The sequence below is a fragment of the Chaetura pelagica genome, unplaced genomic scaffold (assembly GCF_000747805.2).
Source record: "Chaetura pelagica isolate M959 unplaced genomic scaffold, ChaPel_1.0 scaffold394, whole genome shotgun sequence".
Taxonomy (NCBI): Eukaryota; Metazoa; Chordata; class Aves; order Apodiformes; family Apodidae; genus Chaetura; species Chaetura pelagica.
Genome location: NW_009952966.1, coordinates 1,608,563 through 1,624,183, shown reverse-complemented (window position 1 = coordinate 1,624,183; position 15,621 = coordinate 1,608,563). Strand labels below are relative to the sequence as shown.

General features: G+C 46.5%; 1 protein-coding gene across 1 annotated transcript in view; it reads left to right on the top strand.

Annotated features, from left to right (window-relative positions):
* The window catches only part of PQLC2L (PQ loop repeat containing 2-like), a 12,664-nt gene extending 5,710 nt beyond the window's left edge, over window positions 1-6,954 (top strand). Inside the window, exons 5-7 of the mRNA XM_009995733.1 lie at window positions 508-603; window positions 1,540-1,725; window positions 6,850-6,954. Coding sequence (XP_009994035.1) covers window positions 508-603; window positions 1,540-1,725; window positions 6,850-6,954 — 387 coding nt within the window. The remainder of the gene's footprint in view (window positions 1-507; window positions 604-1,539; window positions 1,726-6,849) is intronic.
* Window positions 6,955-15,621: the final 8,667 nt, after the last annotated feature.

The following is a 15,621-nucleotide window of genomic DNA, read 5'->3' as shown; positions in this document are numbered from 1 at the left end:
GCAGGAAAGTTCACAGCAGCTCGATGGCCTTCATCCCAGTGCCAGTGAAATAATTGTAATCCAGCAACATTGCCCAGCAGGGAAGCAGCTCGTTTTCAAAACACAGAAAGAGTGAGGAAACTAACAACTCTTCAGCTGTGAAAAATGAGGATTTTGCTTTCTCCAGACAGGATGATTCATATTTTCAGTGGTGTTTGCTACAGTTCTTAGTTTTGGTTTGAATTATTGTGCCCAGGCTTTTTGAGCAGGAGGACTGGATTGATATTAGTGTTGTCTCCTGAAGCCCAGCACTAGTTTTGATCTCAGGCCTGGCTATGATGCAGCAGTGTGCATTGTTGTGAGATGAAGATTAAACCCTTTCTAGGCCTCTTTGGTCATCTGACAAGCAGCCCTGACCTGCTTTGAAAGGAGTTCTATCCAGAAAAAAACAGCCAGTGGACTCTCAGTTTAATCCCCTGAAATGCCCGAGAACATTCTTGCCAAAATAGATGTACTTTTCTTTTTCAGAGCTCTCTGGATATGATTGAAATGTCAGGCTTCATTTGTGGCTATATATCCTGTGTCTTCTACTTGGGAAGTAGATTTCCTCAGCTGTATAAAAATGTAAGTAGGTTTTTTTGGCTATGCACACTTACATATTTTACAAAACACTCTCTCTTGCTTTAGGTGTTGGATTCTCCCCAACTGTGAGCCCTCCTGAGCTCAAAGGCTTGCCTGGCTTTGGTGACTAAATTGGTTAAGAGGAAAAATGGGGCTTTTTTTCCCATTCAGAAGAGGACAGTGAGAATTTCAGGAAAATTATGGTCTTTGATTGATGGCAGAGGACTGATTGGCTGGGGAGGAGGGAGTGCTTGGGTTTGTCAGTTGGGCTTGTCAGCCACGAGCAGAACCAGGCTCTGTGTGGTGGTTGTCACAAGCAAGTGCTTGTGCCTTTTCTTTCTCCAGACTTCTACCCTAAGTGACCAACCATGGGATCAGAAGTTGGAATCAGAGGAAAATTAGTTCAGAATGTGTATCCCTTTTTCACAAAGATGCTGTCACTGACTTCCCCCCCAGCCTCTTCACTGCCATTATGTTAAAAAAAACCCTAAACCCACAACAACAGAAAGTTCTATTTACATTGTCACTTATATACAGACATTTTATTGGAGTTCATTTCCAGGACTATCCATGTTCTCCCTTTACCTTTCCCATCACAGCCAGAAGGCCACAATGTTTTCAAAAGTCTCTACTAAACAGACTGATGGAGCAACAGGTTTCCTAAGAACCAAGTGCCATTTGGAAGCAGACTGTCCTTGCTGCTTTGCACTTACATAAAAATTACATTAACCAGAGATGCCTCTGAGAACTGGAACAGTTTCTGTCATTTTGGGTGCTGAAAGTACTAAGCTGGGAGGATTCAGAGCCCAGAAGGAGATGGCCAAGACTGACTGAAAGTCTGGGGGTGTGTTGTTGTGGTGCAAAATGCCAAAATAATCCATGAGTGGCTGGGTTATACACGTGTCAACAGCTCTTCCTTAAGTTTTCCCTTGTATTCAGTTCCAAAGAAGATCAACTGAAGGCACCTCCTACCTGCTCTTTGCCTTGGTCATGATGGGGAACTGCACCTATGGGCTGAGCCTGGTCTTCAAGATGCCAGATGCCAAACCCCTCCGAGCCCTCTACTTGTTACACCACCTTCCATGGCTCATTGGGAGCTTTGGAGTTTTGTTCTTAGACATTTTTGTATCCTTTTTCTTTGAGCTGGAGTCTCTCCTTATTAACTAGATCAGAAATCAAGTAGATTTTTTTTATATATATATCATCAATTTTTTTTTTTCTAGCATTCTAACCTGATGATACAGTCTTCTTTCTGAACAATAATTCATATGATTTTAATATTTCTTGATAGGAATAACGAGTTGATAGAAAATATCTACATTCAAGCTACATTGCACAGGTTAATTCCTATCTTGTAACTGATGTATAGGGTACTAAAAGTTGGGGGGTGAGGTTTTGCATATTTTTCTTACATTTTCTGTCTAATACATGTAAAAACAAACAAAAAAAAACCCCAAGCAAACCAAAACAAACCCCAAACCTGCTTGTTTTTGAATGCAAATATAGAATTACAGCCTTGAGACTTCAGTTAAATTGTGCTATTGCAAGATTGCATCAACCTCAGAGACAGAAAATGAGGTTTTGGCAAACTTTGTTATAGAAAATAGCACTTGACAAAGAAATGCTATCCTGAACTGCAAGATTTGGGGCAAGATCAGGTGCACTGAGGCACAGAGTGCCCCTGAAAGCCAGCAGCCCTGCTCAGCAGGCTGTGCCAAGGGCTGACCAACCACACAGGGCTCTAGATTAGGATGCCAGTTTCTTGAAAGTCCTGAGCAAACTTAAAACACTCTAATTTTTCATTCTGATATTCAGGGGTCCTCCCTAAGGAAGGCCACAATATATTTGATACTGTTAATCGTGCTCTTTCTGCATGAGCATGAGCATTTTGTGATCAAGAAGTGAAAAGCAACATGTTTGGAGCAATAATGTACTTTTGCTTTCAAAGCCTTGTGAAGGGTGATGTGGTGGCACTTGGTCCTGCTGTTGGCTCTAGGCTCATAGTCACCTGTCTGGTTACTATGGCTTGTATTTTCACTTAAAAGAGTATAAAGAGGAAGTTTTCTGATTTGTCCTGAAGTAAGAATTTTAGCTTTGTGTCTGAAAACATCTTGGTACATGGCCCCATGAGCTCAGAGCATAAACCAGGATGAAATGAGGAGTGATCTCAGGACCATGCTGAAGCACATTGTGCTAATCCGTTCCATATTCAAAGGAAGCTCTTTACCAGATTGACCTGGAGCAGCTCCAGAAGTTATGATTCCCAGGCTTGTCTTTCTGATTAAAGTCGTTTCATGAGCCCCTCCAATCAGAGCAGGGGTGGGACAGCCCACCCTGGCCTTTGCCCGGGCTGCTCAATTATTCTGTCATTCCCAAGAGCCTAGCTGGGCTTCTTTGCATCTCCAGCCATGGCAGTTTCAGTGGGCAGTTGGGTAAAACATCCTGCGTGGTGGGAGCACAAAGCTCCTCTGCAGTGGTGAGTCAAAGCTGTGGGTCATGGGCTGCTTTTGGGGTAAATCAGCAGGGTTTGGGCACCTGGGGCTGCTGGCCCCTCTGGCTGGGGTGACCTCCAGGTCTTCTGCTCCATGAACCGAGGAGAGACTCTTCCTTCCATCCCCATTCCCCCCCAGCTGGAAACATAAACCAGCCACTGTTTATTTATCCCCAAAAACAACCCCTAGAATTTGATCTTGATGACCCTTACAGTACGTTACATGCACATTTGCAGATGCCTTTCTATGCTGTACTCTGAGAGGGAACTTTTGTATTGGCCACAAAGCTCCCCCCTCCCTGAGCCCTGCCCCAGGACTGCAGTGCCAGTTTGCACATGACATTCATTGCTGGGTTCTGTCTTGATTGGGGTCTGAATCCAATCTTGCTAATAGTCCTCCAGTTCAAGTGATATTGAAAACAGATGCTTCCAAATCAGGTTGAGGAGCTTAGAAGAATCTAGTCAAGTATGGAGGGTTAGTTGAAAATGTATGAAGTATTTGTAATCAAGAGAAAACAAAAGCAGACCTCCTGCTTTGAGAAGCCCTGAAGGTATGGAAGGCAATGCTTTTAAAGACAGCTCCATTCCTGCCTCTTGCCAACCAAGGAAATCAAAACTCTAACAAACCAATACGTCACGTCAGGCCAGAAAATGAACAAGAGCACCTGTGTGTTGGAAAACAGAGGAATTAAACCAAAAACGACATCATTTCTAAGAGGGAGGTGTGTCATAACTGATCATTTGTGTAACAGACAGTCTCCATTTTGAGGAGGAGTTGCAGAAATTGCTGAGTTCTAGTAGACTCTATTCCTGATAGTGTCCAGAGCTTCATTAGGTGGAAAAGAAACTCCCATTTCTCAAGGTCCAAGCAAGGATTAAGGGTTCCCTTACTTGGTGTCTGCTGCAGAATTCATTTGCTTCCATCTGACACCACTGGCACTGACTGTTTTTAGAAGCAAATGGACTCCTGGTCATGTCTGGAACAGCAGCTCCAGTGTTACCAAGGGCAGGATCACTCTTGAGGTGTTTCAGCTCAGTTTAACAGGGTAACATGACCATCCTGTTGCCCTGGTGTCTACAGTTAAAGTTACTTGGTTGCACAATAAGCCTGTTATTTTCAACAAATAAGGGAAGTGTCCAGCTGTTTGTAAAGCATGAGTTGTCCTTTTCCTTTCAAGAGGAGTTTCACAGCATTACACGTGAGATTGGTAAATTGGACACGATTTTCTTTTCCAGGAGGAGTTTCCTTCCAGCTGCCCCTTTGTGGTGGTTGGAGTTTCTTGGGGTATCTGGACCTGTGCAGGGGCCTTGGCAGCCAGAGACACTAAGGCCAGGTTTGTCTACCACACTGGCTCCCCTGTGGACCTCACCTGACCTTTATTTTATGCCCACGATTACTTAATGTTCCACTTGTACCCCAGGATGCAACACCACATATTTTAAAACCATGCCCAGCTCTGCCCATGGGTGTTTAGCAGCAGCCACCACCAAGTTCCTAAGAGGCTGAATCTGGTACAAGTTTTTCCAGAAAACTTTGTCCTTTTCTGTAAGTCTCCCACCCTCTTTCACCTTTCCTCCTTCCTCCCCTGCTCCCACCAAAACCAAACAACTCTGTATTTAGTTCAAAGCCCTTTACCAAGTGTTTTGCCTTTTTTTTTTTTTTTAATTTGTATTATTTGACATCACCCTATTGTCAGATGGGTGACAATATCCTGTGCTCAAATCCTCCACATGGACTTCTTTTCATTAAGTGTACCAGGTTGTTACTAGACAGCCAAAGTACATTCAGCAAGAGCCAAGCTGTTGTACACACAGCACCTCTCCTGCACCTTTTGTGATGTGCAGGGCAACCCCTTGGAATCCATTATATACTTCTACAAAAAAAAAATCACCCTTTGGAATTTAATTACTCTGCAAAGAATGTCAAGCTGACCTGACAGTGCAGCCAGAAGAGTTTCCCAGCCAAACAGGCAACTGCACACCTATAAATACCTGGTTTTGCCTCCAAACTGTTCTGGTTTTTTTGAATTGTCGTGAAATTGGCCAATTTAATGAAATCAAGTTTGATACAGGAGCTCAGTGGCTGTCAAGAACTTTACTCAAGCAGGTCAGTTAGGTTGTCTGCTCCTCTTTGGGCTGTCTGGATGCTGAGGTCTTCAAGCTTCTCCTTGAAAGTCAGACTTGAGCAAGTTAGTTCCTGTATTAAATAGTCTCGGCAGTTCAGCATTTATTTAAAAATCTGAGCAGCTGAGTCCATATGCTGCAAAAAACATTCTGGAAAAGCTCCTTGATAAGCTCCACATCACCTGTGTTTAGAGTTTATTCCTCCTTCAATCTCTTCTGCTGTTGCCAACTTGATGGCTGAGAGGGCCAGTCCCCAGTGCTACAGCCCAGGCCCAGCCCAGGCCCACAGGAGGATTTCAGCAAATTAGATTCCCAATTCAGAGTGGGTTTTTTTTCCCACCAGAGCAATGATGAAGACTCATGGAGCTGCCCAGCTGCAAAATGCCTAGAAAAAGGGGGAAAAAAAATAATAAAAAAGGCAGGAAATTTGAGCAGTACCTATAGAGGCTGGAACACTGATGTGCTAAGCTCTAAGAAGAAATCCTTCCCCACATCATGCCATGGAATGATGACAAAAGGACCTGCTGTCTCTGAAGAAAATCCTGTCTAGTTTTTAGCCAGGGGGGGCCTCAGATGTGGGATGCTGGAAAACTTTGGGAAAATGGGATCATTCCTGGGGCTCTGCCTAGGGTGGAGAGAATTTCCTCTCCATTCATCCAGGCCTCCCAGAAATTTTCCTCCTTCCCCCCTGTTTTTATAAATAATTACATCCATTAGTCTCAAACTTCTCACAACCACTGTCTACCAGCCAAGTTACAGAGCACTGGAAAAACTGCTAATTTAAAAAGGGCAAATACCTACTTGTTAATTCCTGTTAGATTGGCAGTATTTCCAATGCTCTGGTTTACAATGGAAATAAATAATTCTGTCTCATTGCACAATTCTGTGCTGAAAACAGCATTAAATATTGAGTCCTAGTGTTGTCTGCATGTCAGGGCCTGTAAATACCAAACTGCCTAGAATTTTGCAGGAAAGGAGCATTATTTATTTAATTTTTTTCCCCTGATCAGGCCCTGCTGATTAATTGCTGAGAAGAGTTTGGAAGAGTTTCCCTCCCTGCCAGCACCACCCTCAGCCCAGCCCTCACTATTCAGACCTCTGAGGCTGGAGGGGTCCAGGGCAGTGTGTTTGATCCCACGTTGCTCCTAGATGAACCTTCTTCTTGTCCTGCTACTCATGAATTTCCCCCTGAGCACCCTGGCAAGCACAAGGATGAGGTAGAAAAGGGTGTTTTCCTGTGCATTTCAGCCATATAACCAAGGAGATCTGGAGCTTTGAGGTAGCATTTTCCTCTATGTTCCCTTTCCTAGCATTGCAAGCAAAATGGGATTAAACTTTTCTGCCATAAAGAAGCACTAAAAATGAGTGTTAAGCAGGATTTGGAAAAGGTTATATGCTAATGCAGAAAAATTCCACAGCTGGGATTAAATCAATGGATAAGACTTACAGTACATGAATTAGACACAGCAAGTTTTAAGCTTCCCTCTGTGGACTGTGGCATCCAGAGGCTGTGCTGGAGCTAAATGGATGGCTGCTGTGATTCTGTACAGCTCCTTTTGGCTTTAATTGAAAGCCAGGGCTGCAAATGCTACCCCTGCATCCTAGTTGATCACTTCCTTACCCAGCAACACCAGGTGACTGTGCAGTTCCTGCTGTACCAGCAGCAGAAGGAGAGAGAAGCCGGGTTGGTGGCCCTGGAAGTGGAACCACTGCTGGTGAGCGAGGAGGAGCCTGGCTAGTGCCAGGCTGGATCTGGCTCCTTTCTCCTTGGATCTTGTTCTTGGATGACTCTGACAAACAGTTAAGGTGGCAGTTGCTTCGGGACCAAACGCATTGCTTCTCTCTCATTATTCCTTTTGCCATTACTTATTTGCAGATGACATGCCAATAATAAAAGAGTTAACATTGCCTGTGTTGTTTCTAGGATAGATGCAATTTTTGGTTCCTGATCTTTCCCCCCCACCCCCAATTTTAGCTTTTTCTCCCCAAAGTGTGATAGAGAGTCAGAAAGAGATGCTGTAGAAATATTGATTTGACATCATGATACAGTGCATGTGATGGGATGACTGTTTTTAGATGGACATGTACTTGTAGGTGACAGAGCATGGGTGGGATTAGCCCTGAACGTGCCCTGACCCAGCTTGGAGTTCCAGGCTGCCCAGTCCAGCTGCATTCTTTGTAAGTCTGGCCTTTGTTATGCATACTTGGTTTTGGTTTTAAGTTACTAATTAAGTAACTTCAGTGCAGAGGATGCCACATTGGTGCAAAAGCAGAATCCTGGTGTAGGTTGGTGGGAGCCTCGTGTGCAGCTCCTCCCAGAGCATCACTCTGCATCCCAGCTGGAAGAGGTAAAGCATTTCTGCATCAGCATCTCTGTGTTCCAAGGAATATAATTACTGTGTGTCATCCTACACCCCCTGTCATTTCCATCTACAACATGGATTTTCTTTGCAAGCTTCTGGCTTAGATAAGTACTAAAAAAAATAATGAAGAGAAGCTAAGGAGGCTGCACCTTGCAGCTGAGAACTTCTTGCTATGCTGTGTTGTGTTTGAGGAGAACTTGAATAAAATGGTCTCAAAGAAGAAACTTCCTGTTGATATTTAAGTGAATACATGTATTGAATATCTGTTTATGCAAGGCCTGCCCCATGAAGTCAGTTACTTTATTAGTCTCAGGGTGCATTTAGGCTGAATGTGTTTCCCCTGATTTCTGAAGCCAGCAGAGGGTATTAGAAGTTAACCTTTTCAGGACATAAATTCAAATGCAATTTGTCATACTCACAGATTTATATGCTGTACACATGAGCTTATCAAACTCCTGCCTGGCTGGTGATTGAAACCATGACTTGTTACTTTTTAATGCAGTTAGAAGTGATGTAAGAACAAATTCTTCAAAGATTATTTTCCTTTTTATTGCTATAATTAGTCCTGTTTTGGGATGGCTTTTTATCCCCCTTCTGTTTATTAGAACAGCCTAATGTGAGGTATGTAAAGTTACTGTCATTAAATTTGAGACTTTTAATGGCAAATAATTTTAAATGTGAGGCAATTATATTTATTGAGACTCCCTATATATGGAATACTTGGTATATGGGTTAAGTGAATATTATACTTGAGGAAATGTTATTTCCAACTAGCTCTTTGACTGCGAGACCTGATCAAATACCTCCAGTTGTCCTTGCTGCTTCCTGGTGGGATGTCAGGTCTTTGTCATCCCTCTGCTCAGCTCTTCAGTATCTTCTCAGAGCCAGACCCTGCCGTGGCAGAAGGAGAAGGTTAAAATCATGCCCAGAGATCCCAGGTCAGAGACTAAAGGGCAGATCTCACTGTTCATCTCAGAGAGGAAAACCCAGCCTGTAGTTTCCACCACAGCTCCTCTGCTGGAAAGCAAAGTGTCTTAATCTTCTGGCTTTATGCTGCTAATTCTTCCCTCGTGCTGCATGTAATCCAAGATTAACAGCATTGTTTCCTAATTTTATTTTTGTTAGCTATCATGGAAATCTCATTAACTAAAGGGAACATCTAAAATGTCTGCAGGGCTTTATTTTTAAACAAATTAATACGATAATTTAGCTAACATAGTTCTCCATCACCCCCAGAAGTCTCTTCCAGGAATGGAGTTTCTCCTGGCTGTGGGTTTGATCACTTCTTTCAAAAAGAAAAATATGGACTTGATTCACCAGGTCTGACTGTCTCTTGGACTGAAATCTTTTCCTAAACTCTCACTTGCATTCTCACTGACAAAACATGTATTGCTAGTCTGAAGCAAGTTGGTCCATCTAGGAAGAAGCCTGGAGCAAAAGCTGCCACTGTTGGCTGCTCCAGGGTCTCATTCCCTCCATTTCCAACTAACTGGCTCTCAAGGTCTGCAACAACTTGTGGAAGCAACAAAGATGCTGCCACAACGATTTGAGTACAAGACCATTGAGAGGGGGGTTGTTTACAGCTCTGCCAAAAAAGACAAGAAAAACAAGCTACTTTTCAGCTTCAGGGGGGTTAAATGGGCCCCATCACCACCAGGAGGGGTAAATCCAACCACTGCTGTGGTGCTTTCTAAGGGAATTTTAATGGTGGTAGGGATGGGTGATGAATGTTAATGGCTGTAGTAGCTGGGGGTCCATCCATGTGGCTGCTTCCTCCAGAGAAGATATAGACCATTGGTCTATAGACCTAGAGAGGCCATTGGTTCATAGTGTGGTGAGGGGGCTGCCCTCATGTGCCCCAAACAGCTCTTGCAGGATGGCTGTGGAGGAGTTGAGACCAGTTTCATCTGACTAAACAATCCTCCTAATGGTGAAGCATTAAAATCAAGTTGACTTTTAGATCCCAGCAGTTGCATCAGGCAGGGTGATTGCACTCACCAGCAGGGCTGAGAATCAGTAAAATAGGTTAAACTATCGACTGAGAAATAGGAAGAGCTGCTTGACTCTGGCAGGAGAGCTGGTTTGGTGCCCCTCCTGCCCCCTGGAACTTCTGGCTGCCACGTGGAGGTTCAGGCAGATACCAGAGACTGCTCTTCATGAGCAGCACCTGCCTGCAGATCAGCACCTGTTGCAGCAGCACAGTTTATCTTCGTGTCTTCTAGGAGGACAGGTTGTAGAGTTCAGGAAGCAAGAAGCTGACTTGCTAAAGGGCCACAGGCTTTGCACCTGCTCCTGCTTGGAGCCCAAGCCATTGCTCAGCTGAAGGAGTTGGTCCTGGACAAAGGCAGAAGTCTGAGATGTTGGGCACATCCAGGCTGGGTGATCTGGAGCTGGGTCCTGCATCGTGGCCTCGTCCCTCAGCACTCTCCCTGGGCTGCAAGCAAGCAAAAAAAGTTTAAATGCTGAATATTGAGGGTTTTTTTTCTGCATTTCTGTGTCTGTTTTTTTAAGGTACAAAAGCTGGAAGCTTCCTACAGGTCCCAGGCTGCTGCAGCCCCCTCCACTCAGCTTTCATTTCCCCCTGGTAACAGATGAGCAGGACTGCTGGGCAGATGGTCCACCCTTGGCTCCTCAGTTACCCAAGTCCTCTATCAACAAGCACATGTGCCTTGTCCCCCCCTGCAGCACCAGCTGAGGGGCCCTGGAGCCGGGATGGGGTGATGGTTGTGCCCTGGCAGGGGCTGGAGCTGGGCCAGGGCTGCCTGTCCTGCAGGACTGTGCAACCATCCAATTGCTGGGGCTGGAAAAGACCTTTCAGATCACCAAGTCCAGCCCTGCCAAGGCCACCACTGCCCCACATCCCTCAGCAGCACATCTACCTGAAATCCCACCAGGGATGGGGACTCCACCCCTACCCTGGGCAGCCTGGGCCTGACAACCCTTTCCATGAGGAAATTCCTCCTAATACCTAATGTAAACCTCTCAGATGCAGCTCCAGCCCCGGCAGAGCCATTCCCACCAGATGGAGCAGTTGCTGTTCCAGTGCTGTGAGCAGGGAAACCCACAGGACCCAGACCCTGCAGCAGGGACCCCCAGAACAGCCCCCCGGCTCAGCTCCTGGGGTGTCAGGCAGCAGATGAGCCAAAAACCCAGCAGAAGCTCTGCCTCTGATGTGGTGCTGGTGCTGCTGGCACCTCCCTGGCTTTTCAAGCTCTCTCCATGCTGGGTTTTTTCTACCTTTGCCATTAGCAAAACGATTCTGTCCACCTGGTCTGGCCAAAATGCAAGGCAGGTGCTTGGAAACCAGGCAGGAGTGCTGCAGCTGTGGATGCCCTGTCCCCATTTAGGGAACCTGGCATCTTGGCTTTGCCATGGGCTGGAGGTGCCTTCCAGCTGCCTGCAGGTACCTTCCTGGTAACCAGTTTTTCACCTGATGTGCTGGAGGTGAAGCTTGGGCTCCAGGTAACCCTGAAAGCTGGAAAGCTCAGGCTGAGCTGCAGGTGTTACTGTGCAGAACTGGCCCTGAGCTGGTGAAATGTTAAGTTATGATTGATTGTTGCATCCAGCCTAATCTGTTTTTTTACATTGGGAGTAATATTATGTTCTATAATCAGACCTCATTTGTTATTTATTGCATCCTCTCCCTGCACAGATGTGGATGCTTTGCCCTGTCTCCTGGTGGATAATGTTCTTCCTGCTTTTCCTGGTGGGGCCTGGGGACCCTCTGTGGGACAGGGGGGAGCAGGAGAGAAGGGATGGGGAAAAGTCTGGCCCCTGAAACTCTGTGAAGTCTTTGCTTTAAAGGAATTGGCCAGGCAAGAGCTTTGAAGGGGGAAGAAGAAAAAAGGTGTGGGAAGAGGATTGATGGGAAGTGGAGTAAAGGTGCTGAGACAGAAGGCATTATCCTTGGGGTTGTCCTTGAAGGGGTTGTCCTGGGCCTGTTGTGGGCTCAGCTGAGTCACCAGAACAATCACTGCCAATGCCAGCTCTTTGGGGGTGTCTGAGCTGTCCCAGCCCAGGCACTGCACTGCAAGCCCACCTCTAATTAATAGCAGCATTTGCCTAAACGGATCAATGTCTGTCCTTGACCTCAATGCCCAACTTAAGCTATTACTGCATCACGAAATATGAAATGAACTATAATACATGGGAGAGGCAAACCACTTTTATTGAACCCGGGCACACAGCTGAGAACCTTTCATTGCAGGCAGTGAAAGCTGTGTGGTTGTATCTAAATGCTCCAGCTGCCAGAGGCTGCCATGAAAGGCTTCTCCACAGCTAATTCACTGAGGAGCATCACAGAGGCTAACCCAGTCCTCCAGCACACATCATCTCCCCCCTGAAGAGGAATTGGTTTGGGGAGAGGAGCTCTGCTGCTCCTGAGGAAAACAGCCCACCTAATGTGTGCCAAAAATAGCACTGGCAGTAAATGCACAGAGCTACAAATGTGAGACTAAGAGTGAGGGGTAAGACACACCACGACTGTGATTTAGAGATCACCTCCCATGGAAGAGATGAACAAGGAGCTGTGGTGGCTCCAGCTGAAGGCTTGGCCCCAGCAACCCACCTCTAATTAGCAGCAAGTTTAAAAGTCTCCTCTAGCACGTGGGTAAACAACCTCGTGGAGTAATATGGGGGTTGTCAATGATGCTTTTATGTTCAAAAAAGCCTGTATTGTTCTCCGGGTCAATGAGAAGCTGTGAGAGGTGAGGGCTGGTCAATACTCATGGCCTAAGGTCTGCAGAAATCTCCATAATACAGCAATGGGTTCTGCAGGGACAGGAATGCTAACAGGCAATGGCTGGTGTGGTGCTCCATGCACCACAAACATCATCATCAGAGCTGCACTGTTGTACTTGCCTGTTATATTTTGCTTAAGAACAAAAAAACAACAACCAACAAACAAGCAAAAAAACCCAAAAAAAGCACAAGTATTAGGGGAAGAACCTGTCACTGCTGGCACTGGTCCTGCTGTTGGTCAGGCTGGTCTCCTTAATCCCATGGCTGTGGTTGAATGTGGTTCCTCAACTTACCAACGTTTCTTCTGTGGGTCAGTCATATGTGCCACACTGTGCTGGTGCTTTCCTGGCTACCAGATGCTTTAGATCAGTTTTATCAATTCATGATGGCTTTGGGGGGAAGCAAAGGGGCAGCTTCCCTCTCTGTGCAAGCCCCGTCTCCAGGAGCCCTCCAGCTCTGGCTGCTGTGCAGGAGGAGGGTTTGTCATCTACAGTCCCAAAGGAAGAGCTGTTAGTGAATGCTGAGCATTCTCCTTCAGTCTAAATTAATTAAATGACACAGTATCTATTGTATGAAACAAATGGGGCTGGTGTTCCAGGGTGCACTGTAGACAGTGATTAGGATGCCTGATCTTTTTGAGAGAACCTTGGGCAAACAATGTCCTTTGGTGGCCGGGGCACGGGGCTGCCCTGGGTGGGAACACATCTCCTCCTTGTTGGTGATGCCAAGGAACCCCCCCAGGGACTTCACACCCAGCACAACAGCTGCACAACCCCTGGCTGGTGAGCTCCCAACCAGCATCCTCCCAGTGCTCCCACAGGGAAGCCTTTACACTCACTGGTACCCACCTCAGGAGCTCTCCAAATGTGCATTTACTGCAAATGGCAGGTTCTTTACTGAAACCTGTGCTGTGCTGTGCCACACATCCTTCATGCCCACCCCACCACAACCACCTGCTGCCACCCACAGCACAACCAACCAGGTGTTTGCCTTCAGAGCCATTATTAGATCTTTAGAAAGTGTTGCTGCAAGAGGAGCATCAGCCAAAACTCATCAGAAATCCTTTAAAATAATAAGCCTGCAGTCAATAAAACACATGGAGGAGGAGTTTTGGAAATTCCTTTGGTAAGGAGCCAGCTCCTTTCTGAAAAATCACCCTACACAATGTTTGTACCCCTGTCAACTGCTCACCATGGTGGGTGCTGCTGCAGGAGGGCCTGTGCACCATGGACATGAGCTGCCTGAAGGCTCTGGTGGGCATCCCACTGATGGGCAGCTGGAGAGGGGCTGTCAGTGCTGGATTTAGGTTGGACATTAGGAAGAAATTCTTGGCTGTGAGTGTGATGAGACCCTGGCCCAGGTTGCCCAGGGAAGCTGTGGCTGCCCCATCCCTGGCAGTGTTGAAGGGCAGGTTGGATGGGGCTTGGAGCAGCCTGGGCTGCTGGGAGGTGTCCCTGCCCATGGCAGGGGGTGGGACTGGGTGGTGTTTAAGGTCCCTTCCAACCCAAAACATTCTAAGAAGCAGCTGGAGAAGGGTTGCTGGGGCTGGCTGGAGCAGCTGGAGGAGAGCACACAGCTCCACATCGGAGGTCAGCTTGCTTTCCTTCTCTGCCATCCCTGCAGCCAGGTGGGAAGCTCCCAGCCCAAAAAAAATGGGAGGTGGATGTGTCCTCCCAGCCACACTGGCTGACGCCACCAGAAGAACAAGTGGTTAAATATTGGTATAAATATTTAAATTTCACTTACTTTCTCAGCTTCTATTTACTGGAAAATGTCCCTTTGGAAAGTTTCTCCGACATGATCTGCAAGTCAAACAACTTTTCAAACGGCACAGGGAGGGAAAACACAAGAGACCAAGAACTCTCTTTACATCCTTGCAGGGTCTCACCTCAAGCCTGGGCTGCAAATGGGTGGAGAGGCTGAACAAGGGGGGGAAGAGCTGGGGCTGGAGGTGGGGGGTGAGAGGGGCCAGGGTGGCCCTGCCTGGTGCTGCCCACCCTGCAGGGACAGGCACCAGCCACAGCCCTCGTGGGGAGAGAGGAGGCACTTGAAAGAGGGTCTGGATTTGCCTTGCAATGGCAGCTGCATATTAATCTAAAGAAGTTCTGAAAAAAATCAAAAAGACAGGTTTGTTTTGTTGGGTTGTTTTTTTTTCCTCAGCAAAATGCACCCCCAGAGCCTGAACTGTAAAGCCAGGGAATAGACTTGAAACAGGATTGATTTCACCTTAAAAGGGGTATTTCTTTGAAATGCTACCAACTGCAGTTGTCTTACTTGGTTTTCAATACTAGAACAAAATTGTGCCATATTGTGTCAACTAAGGAGATAATATAACGGCTTTAAACAAATTCAGTAATTACAGGATCAGTCAGGAGTGAATTAAATCCACGTGCACCAGGCAAGTGGTGCCACTGAATACTGAGCAGCTCCCAGCACCAGCCCCAAGCCCATCTCCAGCCTCCACCACCCTGAGCCTGGGATGCTGCTGGGACACCAGCCATGGGACCCAGGGGATGCTGCAGCCCCCCCAGCAAGGGCTCCTGGCTTGGGGGAAAGAAGCCCAAGGGTCTTGCTTAAAAGCAAAGCAAAAGAAAAGGAATCCAGTCTGTGCCAACAGAACCAACCCCACCCGTCCTGCCAGGGGCCCAGGCTTTGCAGGAGCTTTTCTTTTCCCCTGCCCAGTGATGCTGATCAGTTTCTCACACTATTTATTTTACCCGCTATTTTCTTACCTCGTGTCAAATCTCCGCAAGCCACAGGCAGTGAGTCCAATAGGAGTGATTATTATCAATACATAGTGCATGAAGACCCCACGTCAGTGACACTCTCACTATCCAGGAAGGAGTTTTCCTGCTCCCTCTTCATTCCATCCCCACGGAGCCTCCCCAGGCTGCCAAGGACAAGGGATTATTCCAGTCAAGCTTCAGGAGCCTTTAACCATTTGCTAAAGCCTTTTGCACTTCTGTGACCTTTGTGTCAATATTTTTCAGGGCTCTGACATGGGATGGAGGGAAATAAAGGTGCTTGAAGGATGTGGCACCTTTGCTGCACTTCTCCTTGCAGGAAAACAGAGCCCAGGAACCCCAGCACTGCTGTCATCTTCTCAAGAGCTTGGGGTGATTATTGTCTCTTTGTGGAACTTCTTTAAAGGATATTAAATGCTCTTTACTCCCCAACATCATGTATCCACTCGTGCAAGACTTAATGAACAGCAAAAAAAAAAAAGATATTAATAAATAGCAAATTTTCTAGCAAAATTCTCTCTCTTCAGGACGTTTATGCAAAGTCTCCTCCACTGGGGTT